This window comes from Scomber scombrus, chromosome 12 (assembly GCF_963691925.1).
Source record: "Scomber scombrus chromosome 12, fScoSco1.1, whole genome shotgun sequence".
Taxonomy (NCBI): Eukaryota; Metazoa; Chordata; class Actinopteri; order Scombriformes; family Scombridae; genus Scomber; species Scomber scombrus.
In genome coordinates, this window is record NC_084981.1 from 1,477,352 (window position 1) to 1,492,858 (window position 15,507).

The 15,507-nt window shown below is 39.2% G+C and overlaps 1 protein-coding gene across 1 annotated transcript; it reads right to left on the bottom strand.

Annotated features, from left to right (window-relative positions):
• Nucleotides 1–6,030: 6,030 nt before the first annotated feature.
• zic2b (zic family member 2 (odd-paired homolog, Drosophila) b) lies at nucleotides 6,031–14,241 on the bottom strand. The gene is made up of 2 exons (XM_062430558.1): nucleotides 13,454–14,241; nucleotides 6,031–7,922 (listed from the first exon to the last, which is right to left on the bottom strand). Exons 1-2 carry the CDS (start codon nucleotides 13,974–13,976, stop codon nucleotides 7,297–7,299), a joined length of 1,149 nt encoding a protein of 382 aa, XP_062286542.1. The 5' UTR covers nucleotides 13,977–14,241; the 3' UTR covers nucleotides 6,031–7,296.
• Between the last annotated feature and the right edge of the window lie 1,266 nt (nucleotides 14,242–15,507).

The following is a 15,507-nucleotide window of genomic DNA, read 5'->3' on the forward strand; positions in this document are numbered from 1 at the left end:
ATTGCTAGATAGAAGAAAAGAAAAGCATAAATGAATGATAATAAAGCTTTGAAGAACAACATGTGCTACCAGAGTAGCTCTGAACTGTGATGATAATAAAGAGAGAATGTTTTAACATGAAGATGATTTAAAAAAAAAAAAAATCTTTCTAAAGCAAAGAGGTCCATGACAGGAGGTGGTGAAGGGAAGTGTTGGAGGGGAATATTATAGCCTACAGGTGATGTTACACTGTCAGCAACACATGATGATACAGGACACAGCAGTTTTGAGAGTAAGAGACGTTTCCTAGCAACTACTGAAATGTAGACATTATAAATACACCAATAATAATCATACAAATATAAAAAAAACGTTTAATTAATTGGTGGCCATAATGATGATAATATTGTAAACAGAATATTCATTTTGTATCAAGTTTGTTGTGGTTATATATTCATTTTTTGTCATATTTATACTATAATTTAATTCAAATTAGATCATTCTAATTTGAAGTCAAAGAAGTGATTCTCCCCTGTGAAGAAAGACAGAGATGATGTTTACATATGAGAGGTCTGGGCCATTTCATTTTGTTCATACCTAAGAAAACATGTAAAGTACAGCAGCCAAATAAATGTTCTTAAATCACTTGTATGTGCATCACATCTGTTCATACGAGTGCTTCTTGCATGAGGCCCGTTGTTGACTGGCTTAGCTTCACAGAGAACGTTACCTTCCTTTGTGAATACGCACCAGCACTGAGACAGTTCACCAATCACAGTGAAGCATGACAGCACTGGCCTAACAAATAGAAAAGGTGCTGTTTCAAGGTAATCATGTTGCTGTCTGAAGGTTGCTGAGCGTCACGATGTGAACGCATAAACAGCAGCTCAGATCTGCTGCCACACGATGATAGAGAGGCTCTGTTAACAGCTGAGTTGTATAATGATGATAGAAACAAACAGCCCGGTAAAAACAACATGGTGACGCCATTTATATGATCACATCAATGTAACGTTGTTTCAATTTTGAGTTTTACGGGATCTCACGTTGTAAATGTTCACATTGTTAAGTAACTGACACGACGCTAAAGTGTTTTGCTAAAAAGTAAGTTGGGAAAAGTCAGTGACTCAACATGTGTCACACACACACACACACACACACACACACACACACACACACACACACACACACACACACACACACACACACACACACACACACACACACACACACACACACACACACACAAGTTATAACCAGCTAGAATGATGTATTTAGAGGTGTGTTATTTTGTATCATTGTGGTGTAGAGGTGTGTGTGGTTACTTTGTTTCATAGCAACATTAGACTGATTGGTTATGACCAATTCCTTCCTCTTACATGCCTTCTTCCAAACTATTTAAGTGGCATGCTACATTCTTTAAATGCATCACGGTGCAAACACTTCTGTCCCACCAGTTACAATATGTGACAATTTATTCTGTGAGATACAGTAGAATTAAAGCTGAAATAGCAGCAGATTCATGTAACCATAGAAACAGCTCTACCGACACAACGATGATTCTTTTCTATGATTGTATATTAAGATAGATTATAGATATTAAGATGCTGTGCAGAGCTTATATGACCCCTTTCCTGTGTGTCCAAAATGAATAGAGATCTGTCAGACCAATGCTGGCATAACTGTGGAGGGCTTGGATCCCTGCTACACCTCTCATGGGACTGCCCTCCGGTTAACACATTTTGGTCTGGAGTAGTGAGGATTATAACAGATATGCTTAAACTTCATTTACCTGTGAGTTCTGTCACATGCCTTCTTGAACACAGACCTGAACATATAAAATCCAGTTCTATACATGAACTCCTGAATTTAGGCTGTTTGATGTACTGTTGTCGTGTTTTATGAGCCTTGTAAGGTGTCCATGAGTGCTTTGAAAGGCGCCTTTAAATAAAATGCATTATTATTATTATTATTATTATTATTATTATTATTATTATTATTATTATTATTATTATTATTATTATTATCATTATTATTATTATTATTATTAATAATATTAATATTAATATTAATATTAATATTAATATTAATATTATTATTATTATTATTATTATTATTCTCTGAATAGAGAATTATTATTAAAATCTGGAAGGTGCAAAGACTCTCCTGTTTCACACTGTGTGGATGGCTCACAGATTATATGGATTTAGTAAACATGTAATAAGATACTAATCTGCTTCTTGATTACTGATTCGAATCAATACTACAAGATGACACTAACATGATTCTGTAGACCATGTTACAATAATGTGACCTTGTAGAACATGTTTTATGTGCCGTGTGCAGCGCTGTGCAAAAGTCACATGTCATATATTGACAAGGTGAAGATGCTTCAAAACTGGTGATTCAGAGTTACTGAAAAAAGATCCTACAGTAAACACACTAATGCAAAAAACAAATACACATCTAAGACTTTTAAGAAATGATAAAAACCCAGGGTGCACAGCACTGTATACTTATTCTGTGGATGGTGTAACAGCACTGTCAGGTTCAGTAAAAGCTTCTACCCAGCTGCTATTAGACTGATAAACAAAATAACACACTCTCTCTCATCCATAATCATGTAGCTGTTATGCAAATGTGCAATATTACTAATGTGCATGTTCACATTCCTCATACCTCTTTAGCTATGCAATGTCCAGACATGATTTAAATGATATATTCAGTTCTTATATCTGTTTCAATCTGTGTTCTTAACAGAGCCATGCTGGGAATGTTGTTCTGCTTTGCATCTTTGATGTTGTGCTGAATGAACCTTTTAATCTTGACTTCATATCATTGTACAACACTAGCGTCTTCATGGCATTGTTGCATGTCATTTTATTGCATACTATGTAAAAAGATCAAATAAATTCTCAATAAAAAGACAAAAAACACACCATCTGCCTTTAGCTGTAAACTTGTGCTACAGTGTTCACATTATGACATGAATACTGTATGATATCCTGATGAAGCATCTTTCCAGAGGTTGTGGCTAGATGGTGATGGTGTACATGTTGCTCTTTCACTGTGTGTTCTGTGTGTCATTCTCCAAACATAATGATGTTTTATGATGTAACAACAGTGTGGTTAAGGTCTAGTTAGGGTTAGGGGTTAAAATCATCACTCTCGTGAGATCTTTGGTAAATCTAAGGTTACTGTCTAGACGTGACACTTTCCATTTGTTGAGTCATTGTTGTCATGCTTGACTGTGATTGGCTCACTCGTTCCAGAACTATTAAAGCAGTGATATCGGAGTGTATTTATTAATCACCGCGCCCTCACTTCACTCAGCCCTTCTGTACTTTGAGCTGCTGCACATACAGTACTGTATATGAAACAAAATGTGGCGCATTCAGGAACTATCACTATGCAATTGTTGTTGCACTTTTGAGATTAAAACAGAGCCGATGTGATAGTGTATCAGAATGAAACATAGTCATATAGTAAAGTGGATGTTTTATGTAAGCTTACAAGACTGCAATTTGATCCTTCTTCCATATTTCCTGCAAATTCCTGCAACATACACATAATAATGTGTTGTTTCTGTATCTATACAGAAACAGTAACATCATCTTTTTTTTGTATTATAATACACATGTATTATGTATTCATGTCACGTGAAGCCAAAAAAGCCACTACCTGCTGTAAAGACATACCTGGATGAAAACATACTGAGCATGCTCTATGGGCCCAGTGTATCCATGGAGAATTTCCAGTAAAGACTTCCACTGACCAAGACCATTTACTTCCAGTTTAGCCCTCTGGATAACTTGAATGGGGATAAAAGGATTAAATCGTGCGGCTCTTCTAGACTTTCAATGGATCAAATCCTGAGAGTGAATCGAGTCATTTAACAGGGGCTGGTGTGGTTGCATGTGAGGGATAGTTATCCATGAATTATCTATACCAACTTCATCTATGCCACGTCACGGAGACCCGGAGCTTAGCCCAACTCACAGTGACTGAGAGGCAAGGTGCACCTGTGTAAGTTACCAGTCCAGTACTGGGAAATATGGACAGAAAATCATTCACATGTAAATAAATACCTGTCATGTCAGAGCTTCCAGTTAATCTGACCTGCATGTGTTTGGACATAACACAAACAGACACAGAGAGAACGTGTAAACTCCTCACAGAAAGGCCTCAGCTGGTGGATTCAAACCCACAATCTGTGGGTTGACAGAGCCTCCCGATGACTGAGGCTGTCCTTACTGTTTAATACCAGGAACATTACACACTTGTATATAGTATAATATATCTATGTATATTGTAGATTTATATAATTACAGATTATTTTAGAGATTGTTTATTGTACATAGTAACTCATTTCACTTCATTTTTTTATCGCTTCACCATTACAAGGCGACTGTTTGTCAGTTTTGAATTCCCCCCCTTAGGGGATCAGTAAAGTTTACCTAAACCTAAATTCCGGTTTCATTCAACTTTAGTGTTATCTTTGCAATTTTTTTTTACAGATCCATCAGTGAAAATAATGCACTCACCAAATTAAAAACTTGGAAACACGGTGACTAAAAAGGAGAAAACTAAAAGTTAAACACTGGTATGATCTGTCATAAACATCATTCAGCTTGGGGGGCTCATACCATCAGCCATCAGACTGTACAACACCACAGCTCCCAGTACCCACTCCCACTAATGTATTGTATATTTATTGTTTATTGTATATAGTATTTGGAGATCGTTTTTATTGTATATAGTATTTTTTTTTTTTTTTTAAATCTCTTTTAACCCTCCTGTTGTCCTCAGGTCAAGGAAGGACATGAGGAAGGGAGGAAGGAAGTAAGGAAGGAAGGGAGGAGGAAGGAAGGAAGGAAGGAAGGAAGGAAGGAAAGGAGGAAGGAAGGAAGGAAGTATGGAAGGAGGAGGGAGCAAAGAAAGAGGGAAGGAGGGGAAGAATGAAGGAAAAATTAAAGAAAGGGGGAGGAAGAAAGGAAAGAAGGATGGAAGGAAGGAAAGGAGTAAGATGGAAGGAAGGAAGGAAAGGAGTAAGGAGGGAGGAAGGAGGGTGGGAGGAAGGAAAGGAGTAAGGAGGGAGGGAAGAAGGAAGGAAGGAAGGAAGTGAGGAAAAAAATATGGAAGGAGGAGGGAGCAAAGAAAGAGGGAAGGAGGGGAAGAATGAAGGAAAAAATTCAAGAAAGGGGGAGGAAGGAAGGAAAAAAGGAAGGAAAGGAGTAAGAAGGAAGTAAGGAAGGAAGGAAAGGAGTAAGGAGGGAGGGAAGAAGGAAGGAAGGAAGGAAGGAAGGAAGGGAGTAAGGAGGGAGGAAAGAGGGAGGGAGGAATGAAAGGAGTAAGGAGGGAGGGAGGAAGGAAGGAAGGAAAGAAGGATGGGAGGAAGGAAGGAAGGAAGGAAGGAAGGAAGGAAGGAAGTGAGGAAAAAAGTATGGAAGGAGGAGGGAGCAAAGAAAGAGGGAAGGAGGGGAAGAATGAAGGAAACATTAAAGAAAGGGGGAGGAAGGAAGGAAAGAAGGAACAGTCAAAAGAGTTGGGGTCAATTTGACCCGGGAGGACAACAGGAGGGTTAAAGAATACTGTTGTATCAATTTTGAATGTGCCCCTAGGGGGATGATTAGAGTTACCCTACCTACCTATCCTAACCCACTGTAATGTACTTACAGTAGTTGAGCAGTTTTCCTGTGCTAAGAGGAATTATTGGCAACATGTCAGGTATGCTCACTTTCACTTTTTATAATAAACTAGAATTTCCTTTAAATTGGCATGTATGTTTAAATAACCTGCTTCAGCTTAGCTTACATCCCAGGTTCAAACCCAGCTTGAAAAGACCTACAAGTGGATGGATAATGTGTTAAGTGTTTGTAGTAGAACTAGGGTAGAGCAATGTAGAACCTTCACACATATAGTTAACATTTTTCCAAACTGTACCTCAATCTTACACAATATAACCTGTGTGTGTGTTCTTCATTCACTGATGCTGAGTCATATATTTAAATCCAAGACGACACTTTTTTTATGGACAGATCAAAGGGAACATACAGGATTTCTTGTGCATTTATTAATACACGTTTTCATGTTAAAGGAATAAGTGTATCACATATATGGTAATTTTGGAAACCTTGGGGTCTTGACTAAATCGTCAATGGAGGGTAAATGGAGGCAGGTAATAAACCCCCCCCCCCCCCCCTGAAAGGTCCATATAGGGTTGACAGGTTAAGGAGACACTTGTTAATCAGTACAAAGAAGGATCAGACCCATTGTCTTCAAGCTGCTGCGCCGCTGCTGGCTGTGATGACATAAAACACTTTTGAACACTACTAATGGTTTGCTAGTAAAGGCCTCAGTGTGCTTCAAACAAAGTGTTCGTTGGATCGTCGAGCTCAGGCTCTCTTTTTTTTCTGTCACTGCTCGCGTGAGCCATCGAGGGGAACGCCGTGAACGCCTTCGAGGGGGGAGATTTTCTGAAAGCGTGCCGTCATTCCCGTTTGTACAGTTTGTTGTTTAGAGACAACGAAGACGGAGCTGATGGTGAGAGATGCAGGCAGGAGGAGGCTATGACAGCAGGTTTTCTTACCCTGCTTTCCAGTGTGGACATACAGAACAGGTACAAACACTTTGACCACAAATACACTTTTGTATACACTATTTTGTTTAAAGCATACTGAGGCCTTAACGGGTTCTTAGCAGTTGTTGTGGACCTGCTGTGTTAACGTGTGTACGGTGCTACCATGAGCTCAAAGTAACAGGGAGAGCACTTTTCATCAGTGTCAATTTAGCCCTTGAAGTTGCTTCGTTCTAGGTAGAGCTCTAATAGATATCGGTCAATAATCTGTCATCATGTACACACACCCTCATCATACTCTTTAACAGCAGGCAGAGCTAGTCACCAACATTCTCAGTCCATTTGTACAGTGTTATCCCCTCTGTTAGCTCAGGTTAGCTCGCTAACACTGATTAGATAACTGGCAGGTTGTTGTCAAGCTTTTTTTTCACACCCATGATGAATGAATCTCTGTTGTCCCCTCTGGCACCATTTGAGCAATTGCTCTGGGTCCACAAGTGGAGACTAGTTTTCAAGCTGAGTTATGTATTTGAACCAGAGTAATAATAAAAAAAAAAAAAGCCTCAGATCAGATCACAGCTTTCTCCATCTTAAAAAGGGCCCACGGATGTAGAAACGTACAACTTCTGGTTCTGGAAAATGACAGCAACCATGATTCCACAGAGCATCCTCCTGCCTGACCTGGGTCTGTCAATATATGAGGTCTGTTCTTCACATCCAAATCCACCAGTCCCTCCATCCTACGTGACATACTCCTCGTCATCACTAGGTTCTGATTTGATGTGGTCTGGGTGAAGGAGAGGAAAGTGTGGCGCTGTAGTCCTGGTACAGACATACCACTCCTTAATGTTAGACAACTGAGGTAAGGCTGGGTTGACGGACCGCTGGCTCCTCCGCGGGATCCTGCTACTCTGCTGCTGTGCCAGCTGACTCTTCAGGCCCGACAAAGAAAGGTCCAGAGGCATTGTCATTGGAGACGAACTCCTCAGCAGCAGTTTATGATCCACTTCGGTGGCTGAGTTGAGATCCAATTCGTGATTGGACAGAAGAGGAAAATGAGTGTTTTTATGGGCGAGCGACGGAGAGTGGCGGTTCATTTTAAGGTCGAGCGGCTCGAGAGCCTGATGAGGTTGTTGATGGTGGTGGGCGATGGAGTCATACGTGTCATGGGGTTCAGAGGTAGGTGACGATTTGATGTGGACCTTCATGTGTTTGCGCAGGGAGCTGGGGTGGGTGTAGGACTTGGTGCAGCCCAGGGCCTTGCAGTCGTAGGGTTTGGAGGCTGTGTGGACTTGTGAGTGCTTCTTGCGGTCGCTGCTGTTGGCGAAGCGTCGCTCACAAAACTCACACTGGAATGGCTTCTCACCTGCAACACACACATCACATTCACCATTATCACAGTCCAGAGTAGACCCCTGATTATTGGTACAAATAAAGGGGTAACACCAATTTTAACCATTAAGATGTATGTGTATTAGGACTGGGTATATACCATGATACCAGTACCAATCCAAGTACCCTAAAGTGATACTGATACCAACTGAGTACTTCATTTGATACTCACTCCACATTTAGTACACTGTCTTTTATCCGGTGTAACAGGCGTGTAGTGTAGACACACTTTAGAGTGTTTAGGTGACATCTTGGCTGTTGAACTAAGCACACTAACTCAAATTTACCACGACTTCACCACCACAGATGGGTTGTAGCTGCTGTGGCAATGGGCCAATCACACGTCACATTAAATCTAAGAACGCTTGCGTTCATTGGCTGTAAGTCCATACAGATAATCATATTTTCTAGCTCTGGGTACAAAAAGGATCGATTGCAGGTATCGTTTGACAGGAGACGTTTCCATACTACTTGGTATCGATTTATTTCGGTCGATAACTTAAAGTAGGCATATCAATCCAACCAAGCAGGAGCACGCCAGGCTCCACTCATTTAATCAACTGATCTCAGTCTTCAGACAGTTGATGGGTCGAATCGTGTGCACTTAATTGGTTGGACCAAAGCCTGCAGCCACACGGCCCTTTATGGAATGAGTTTGACATGCCTGCCTTATAGGTATTGAGTACTGATACCTAGCCCTAATGTAAATGTGTTAATTTCTCCCTAAATTGAAAACTGCCCACATTTAACCTATGTGGGGCCCACATGGACATGCTTGCTGGGGTGCAACACATATGCATTCTCTTACAAAAACCTTTAATTTGTCTCTAATTGGTTGAGACTAGAGACTCCTTCATTTCAGGCATTCTTTGTTTGTTTTGTTGTGTTATAGTTACAAAGGTTTTATTATTTAGTCACATATCTTCTCTCTTTTTTGTCTGTTTTCCTCACAGAACTCAGACAAAGACTGTCAGCCACTGACATCCTAAAGTTAGCATCAGCTTTAGCCTACCGCACCTTCTCAACAGAAACCGGAACAAAGAGCATCAGATGGAATGAGTTAAAAATTCTAATTGTTAGAAGATCTACAACAGGCTGTACTTTTGATGATCATATTTTTCTGTTTTTATTTGTTACATTATTTATTGCTGTGAGTCAGTATTGACTCAGTGCTGTTCTGTTAATGATGTGTGTACGGGTCCATGTGTCTGATTTGGGTTAAATGTAATATTTCTCCCAAACACTAGAGGGTACCCAGCTGGGCTCAGGTTATTTAAGTTCATGCCATTAATCACAGGTGTTGCTGATGGAAGGACTATGCTGTATATGTGTTGGGCTGTACTTAATGAAAAGTGACAGACAATATGTAACATGGACTTTGGTAAGAAAATAAACAGAATATGCGAATTACTGGATCATTGTTTGGTACTGGTCTAAACAATCACACCCATGCTCAGCCAGTAGCAGCTGAAGTGTAGAGCTCAGTCACTACAGATTGCATCAATCTTAAAGGGACCAATGTATTCCACCTCATTGCTGAGTCCCTCAACTTACAGGGCCAATATTTGTCAGTTTCAATCTTCACTTGTTGTTATTAAGCAGCTATTTCTGATATTTTGGTATGAAGAGTGTTTGCTATTTAGAGCAGCACACATTTCATCCAGCTTTTATTCTATTTATAAAACTGTTGATGATAATAAATCAGAACAGAGCTGCAGTTCTGTTTATTACTAATCACTATGAACATGAATGTAGTTTTAAAATGTTTCATTTGAAACTTTAGACTCTGTGATCAACCCCCCCCCCCCCCCCGTCATTTGATCAATACCTCTCAAGAGACCTGTGAGAGTCTTAGACATACGGAAACAAATGACCCCCCAGCGTGTTTTACATGCCAGCAGAGACATTCACTGTTATTTGAGTCATTTTAAACCCATATCTTTGCCGTTTTTAACTGAAACCATGGCCCACATGAAGCCCACCATGTACAGTCTTGATGTCATTCCCTCTAAATTACTCAAAGATGTCATTGATACAGTTGGATCCATTATTTTAATGATTATTAACAGTTAGTTGATTTCCTTCTATTTTTAAACATGCTGTGATGCAACCACTTTTAAAGAAACCAAACCTGGATCCCTCTGTTTTTAATAATTTGAGACCAAATTCTAAACTTCCTTTTTTAAGCAAAGTTTTAGAAAAAGTGGTTTCAACTCAACTTTCAAGTTTTATGTCTCAAAACGACATCTTTGAAACATTTCAGTCAGGTTTTAGAGCATTACATAGCACAGAAACAGCCCTCCTCAAGGTAACCAATGACAGGAGAGAGAGCGCAGTTTTCATTCTTTTAGACCTAAGTGCAGCTTTCACCATTAGGACCCCTCAGCTTTGGAACAAACTACCTGAGGAAATAAAGCTAGCAGAATCACTTACCTCTTTTAAATCTCTTCTACAGACTAGCTTTTATGTGATGTCGTTTGTCTGGTTGTTTATTGCAACTGTCTTTTATTTCATTTTATTTTACACTATCATATTAACTGTACTGCTTTTGCTTTGACTGTCAAAGCACTTTGTAAACTCTGGTTTTAAAGGTGCTATTGTTATAATTATTATTATTATTATTATTATTATTATTATTATACACATCAGTGTCGACACTTATCAAGCTTGCTCTAAGGACTTGATTATACTACATGTTCCCATGTAAAAGACTGCTTTTACATTGTGTGCTCCATACTCATTGAACAATATTCAACACACTTTAAATATGAATTAACATCTGGACATTTTAAAAATGTTTTTGAATGTAATTACTTTAATTAGGAATTGACTTAATAATCTCCGTATCACTGAAAATGAGGATCACCTCTCAATATATCCCTGAGAAAATAAATACAGGTTGATGATGATGATGATGATGATGATGATGATGATGATGATAAATGGAATGGTTTACCTGGTGACAGGTGAGCTGTAAGCTAAGTTAGTTATTTGAGGTTTTTCTTGTTTCTGTACATGTGGAATGTGATTTTTTTTCCTTTCCTCTTTAAAAAAAAACTAAATTCTACAATTTATACATAAAACAAATAAAAGTAGTAAGGGAAAGGGATTTGTCACATATTGCTGTTCAAACATACATAATGAATGATGGCATGACATGTTGGAATAACAATAATGAAGCTGAGTGAAGCTGAATAATACATTAAAAAATGGATCAACTCCTGTTTCTGGTGCCAATTGATTTTTGGATGTGGTGTAATTATTATATAATAGTAATAATTATTATGATTGTATTTTGACATCTTTCTTGTAAATTGTCAGCAGAGGAAACACAGGATGAAATGATTACTGAAGAAATGAGATTATAAATTGAATAATTCAGTTTCAATAAAACTGAACTAAAAAAAAAAAGCTGGAACAGACAATTTAATTATTTTTCTTTCTTTCTCCTGTTTATCAAAATAGCTGATTAGTTTTTCTCCATCTGCTACAACTAGAGGCCAGTGTGTGAAAATAGGATTTACAAATATATGTTCATATGATCATCACTATGCAGTATAATGAGCAGGAATATGGCAGTGTTCTGCAGAGATGTCCTAGTGTAATAGAAGAGGATTGAACTGCTTTATAACCAAACTGAGACAGAAATGTGCTCCAAATATCAAGTTGAGCTGGTCAGTGGGAGTCTATGTGCACATGGATCAATACTGGAATACTGAGGTAACCTGGGAGACACTTTTTTTTTTTTTTTTTTTTACACTTCCTGTCTGGAAAAATATATACTGAAATGAAGTGATAATTCACCAACAACTGTGTGGTGAGCTGATGAGCTCATCTGTATTATTTGAATAAACTGTTGTATTAAGAGCTGACAGTTAATAACTAACACTGGCAAACTTGGGTTTATGTTTCATATCTGATGTTTTCATTTTGTCCTTTTAAAGCAAATCATTATTAAAGCTCTACTCTCATATTTAATGCTCTATTTTAGTCTACCTTCTAGTTTTCTTACTATATTTTACTGTACTTTGTTTTCTTTATTAATTATGAATATTAGTATGTTTTAATGTTTCCAATTGTAATGTTTAATCATCCCCTGATATTTTAGTTTTAATGTATGAAATGCACTGTATAAATAAAGCTTTGCCTTGCCTAAAAAAAGCCATAATAAATGATGTACATTAATTCGTTCTTTCTCTCATGATGATGATTTGTTGGATCTTAGTTAACAGTAATAACAGACTGGAAACAGAGTTGGCATGACAACCAGCTCAGGTCGCTAGCTGGAATCGAACCAGCGACTTTGCAGATATGTGCTACCAGGGTGCTCCAATGAAATGACTAGTTATAACATAACAAACCTAGTGTTATACCTTAGATATAAGTGCATGACCCCACAGGTTCACATTAACATACCCTCAGTTTACACTTTATTATACTGTATAACAAACAGTAACCCAGTTCTAATGTTCAGTTTTTGGTGAATGGAGGTAATTCAGCTTAATGTTCATTTTGCAGGTTATAGCCTGGGGGTCCTGATTAAATGTACTACATTATACTGTTAGTTTTTTTAATATTCAACCCTCTACATTTACATAAAGGTACATGATTTTACTTCCTAACACTCTTCTGTGTCATTAATGTCTTTATTTTAGCAGTAAATTGTAAATGTTAGGTTGTTAATAAGTGAATTATAATGTATTTCCTGGTGTAGTTTAAGCTGAGCATGTCATCACTGTGTCCGCAGTATGAGTCTATTCATCCTTTCTCCCTCCTTTCATATTATCCAATAAAAGCATGAAATGTCCTTAAAATACTCCCAACACCTCTAACAGGATTGTTCACAACCTGTCAGTCCAAACACTGCTCCTATTAAAGGCTTATAACTGATCTGTTAAACATTAGTTAACGCTTTAACAACCGTTTATCAAGCCATTAGTTACAGCTGATAGAGCCTTCATGGAGGGAAAGCAGCCACCTCTGATAGAAATGAGGTGTCACTTTAAAACAAACAACTGGCAACTGAGTTCACACACTTTCTAACAGTGTGTGACTGTCTGATGTTGGGGAACTGAGGAAAAAAACGTAATTCCTAACAACTGTATTTTTAAACAATACATGGAATTAGAATAATTATAGTTCTGTTTATTTCTCTCTGTTGTGTAAAATCTAATAAATCTGATTCTGTACTCATCCTCTCCTCTCTGTCATAATCCAGCTGTTTTGTGCTGCTTCCTGTCACCTTGCATGACTCCAGAGCTTGCAGTTAAGACCCGTGATTCCTCTAGGAAACAAGGGAGCAATGAAGGGCGGATGTGAATGAGTAGTGAACGGAGCCCTCGTAAACATGGAGGGGATTCCTATCACACTGAGAACAATCTCTATTAACCTCTTTCTTCTCAGTGAGTGTCAGGAGGCTGCTGCCGTGCAGGATGACACGGATTACAATGATTACAATGAGTGTGTGGAAGCTGTGTGTGTAGTCACACAATCATGACACCCTACCAGTGTGCGTGCGCGTGTGGATCTTGAGGTTCTCGGAGCGTGCAAACATCTTGCCGCAGTTGGGAAATGCGCACGAAAAAGGTTTCTCCCCGGTGTGCACGCGGATGTGGTTGATGAGTTTGTATTTGGCTTTAAATGCCTTCCCACCGCGCATACACTCGTCCCACATGCAGACGTGACTGAGGGTCTCGAGCCCCACCGTTACATGCTCAGTGGTGACGTGGTCCACCAGCTCGTGCATGGAGCTGAAAGTTTGATCGCAGACGGACGTCGCCGTCCGCCCAAGCCTCTGTCTCGAGGAAGTTCGGTCAGTCCATTTGCAAACCAGTTCGGTTTTGACGGTGGGGCCTTTGGAGAAATCCAGCAGGCCGTCCATCCCACCGCCGGCACCACTGTCTGCACAAGCGGAGACATTAGAGGCTCTCTGCTGTGGTGGTGAGACGATGCTCGAAGCCCCGGAGTTGTTGTTTCCCAGCGGAGAGACGAGGCCATTGTGCCTGGCCACTCCAGCCGTCCGCTTCATGCTCAGCACGGCGGGCTGCCCCGCTCCTGTCGCCAACTTCAAACCTCACTTCTACGTCAAATGTGTTAAATCCAAATGGAAAAGCGTTCCCCCGCTGTCCTGCTTCCTGCCTGGGTATTTTGGTGAAAGGAAGAGCGCATGCGGCAGTGTCTTTACCCCCCGCTGCTCGGTGTTAGCTCCCGAGAGTCAGAGCCTCCATGCTTTTATTTACTGTGTGAATGGAGGTGAACAGAGTCGAAGGAATACATCAGGCCGCAACCCAACACTGTGCACTCACGTCCTTGTCTCATTTCCTTCCCCCACTCCTTTATTCATCCTCTGTTTGATTTTTGAACTAACAGACCCAACAATGATAAAATACACCTTCAGTCATTATACTCTGTTAGGATAATAGAAGTTTGTCAACCCAACATTGCATTGGAATTTATATTTAAAGAATAAAATATGAAAATTAAATGGAATATGTCACATAGGCTAGGATAATGGAACACACTTGTGTTTTCAGTATTATTAAAGTTTTGATAAGAAAATGTACATTTCTTTGTCTAAAATCATAATTTCCGTAACAGTTTACCCCAATTTCATTGCTGTTATTATTCATCATTTTATCATTAATAAAACACATGAAAGAACCATGCTCCAATCACCATAAACCATAATGTCAGGATTCTTTTTCTGCATCACAAACATCAATATGTCTCTTTTGAACAAGAGGTTTGGGCACTGCCACTCTTTGTATTCCTTGCATGTGTTAAGACTAATCTCACCATCTAGGTCATTTATTATAAATATAGACCTACTAAATAAATAATGATAATAATAATACATTAAATACGGGTCTTCATTGCAGTTGGTGATCCAGCCTAATAAAATACAGAAGACTTTGGAATGTAGGACCTGAGTGTTCTGCACGTGTGTGTGTGTGTGTGTGTGTGTGTGTGTGTGTGTGTGTGTGTGTGTGTGTGTGTGTGTGTGTGTGTGTGTGTGTGTAGTTCAACTTTTGAGATATTGTTGTTGAAAGTGGTGATACAATGTTGCTGAATACCTGCAGCTGGAGCCTAACACAGAGAACCATTAATGATTCTATAATCCTACTAATCCTACTAATCTTTATATCTAACAACTCCCTGCCATAAACCATAGTGCTACCTCCCTGCCATAGTTCACCACGGACCAGGTCAATCAATCTTTAATCAATCTTTATTTATGGCACCAAATCACAGCAAGATCTTAAGGCACTTTCCACATAGAGCAGGTTCAACCAAGGTTCCCCTCATGAGCAACACTTAGCGACAGCAACAAGGAAAAACTCCCCTAGATGATATACTTTAGCTACTTTAGCAATATAAAATACTGAGTTTATCCACTGTCCCATCTATGTGGGGAGAGGAGTCAATGTGTAACAATAGCTGCATGTTCAGTAATGTCACACTAAGAGAAACAAGCTCAGTGATACATGTTTCTGTGTCATTACATCTGTGGGAAAAGCCTTTTACTACATATGTGTTTGTTAATATTTGCATATTGTATA

Excerpts from the sequence above, each read along its gene's own strand:
- zic2b (XM_062430558.1), bottom strand. The coding sequence starts at position 13,976 with ATGAAGCGGACGGCTGGAGTGGCCAGGCACAATGGCCTCGTCTCTCCG. Across the intron at positions 7,923-13,453 it reads CCACACGCGCACGCACACTG|GTGAGAAGCCATTCCAGTGT; the intron begins GTAGGGTGTCAT and ends TGTGTGTTGCAG.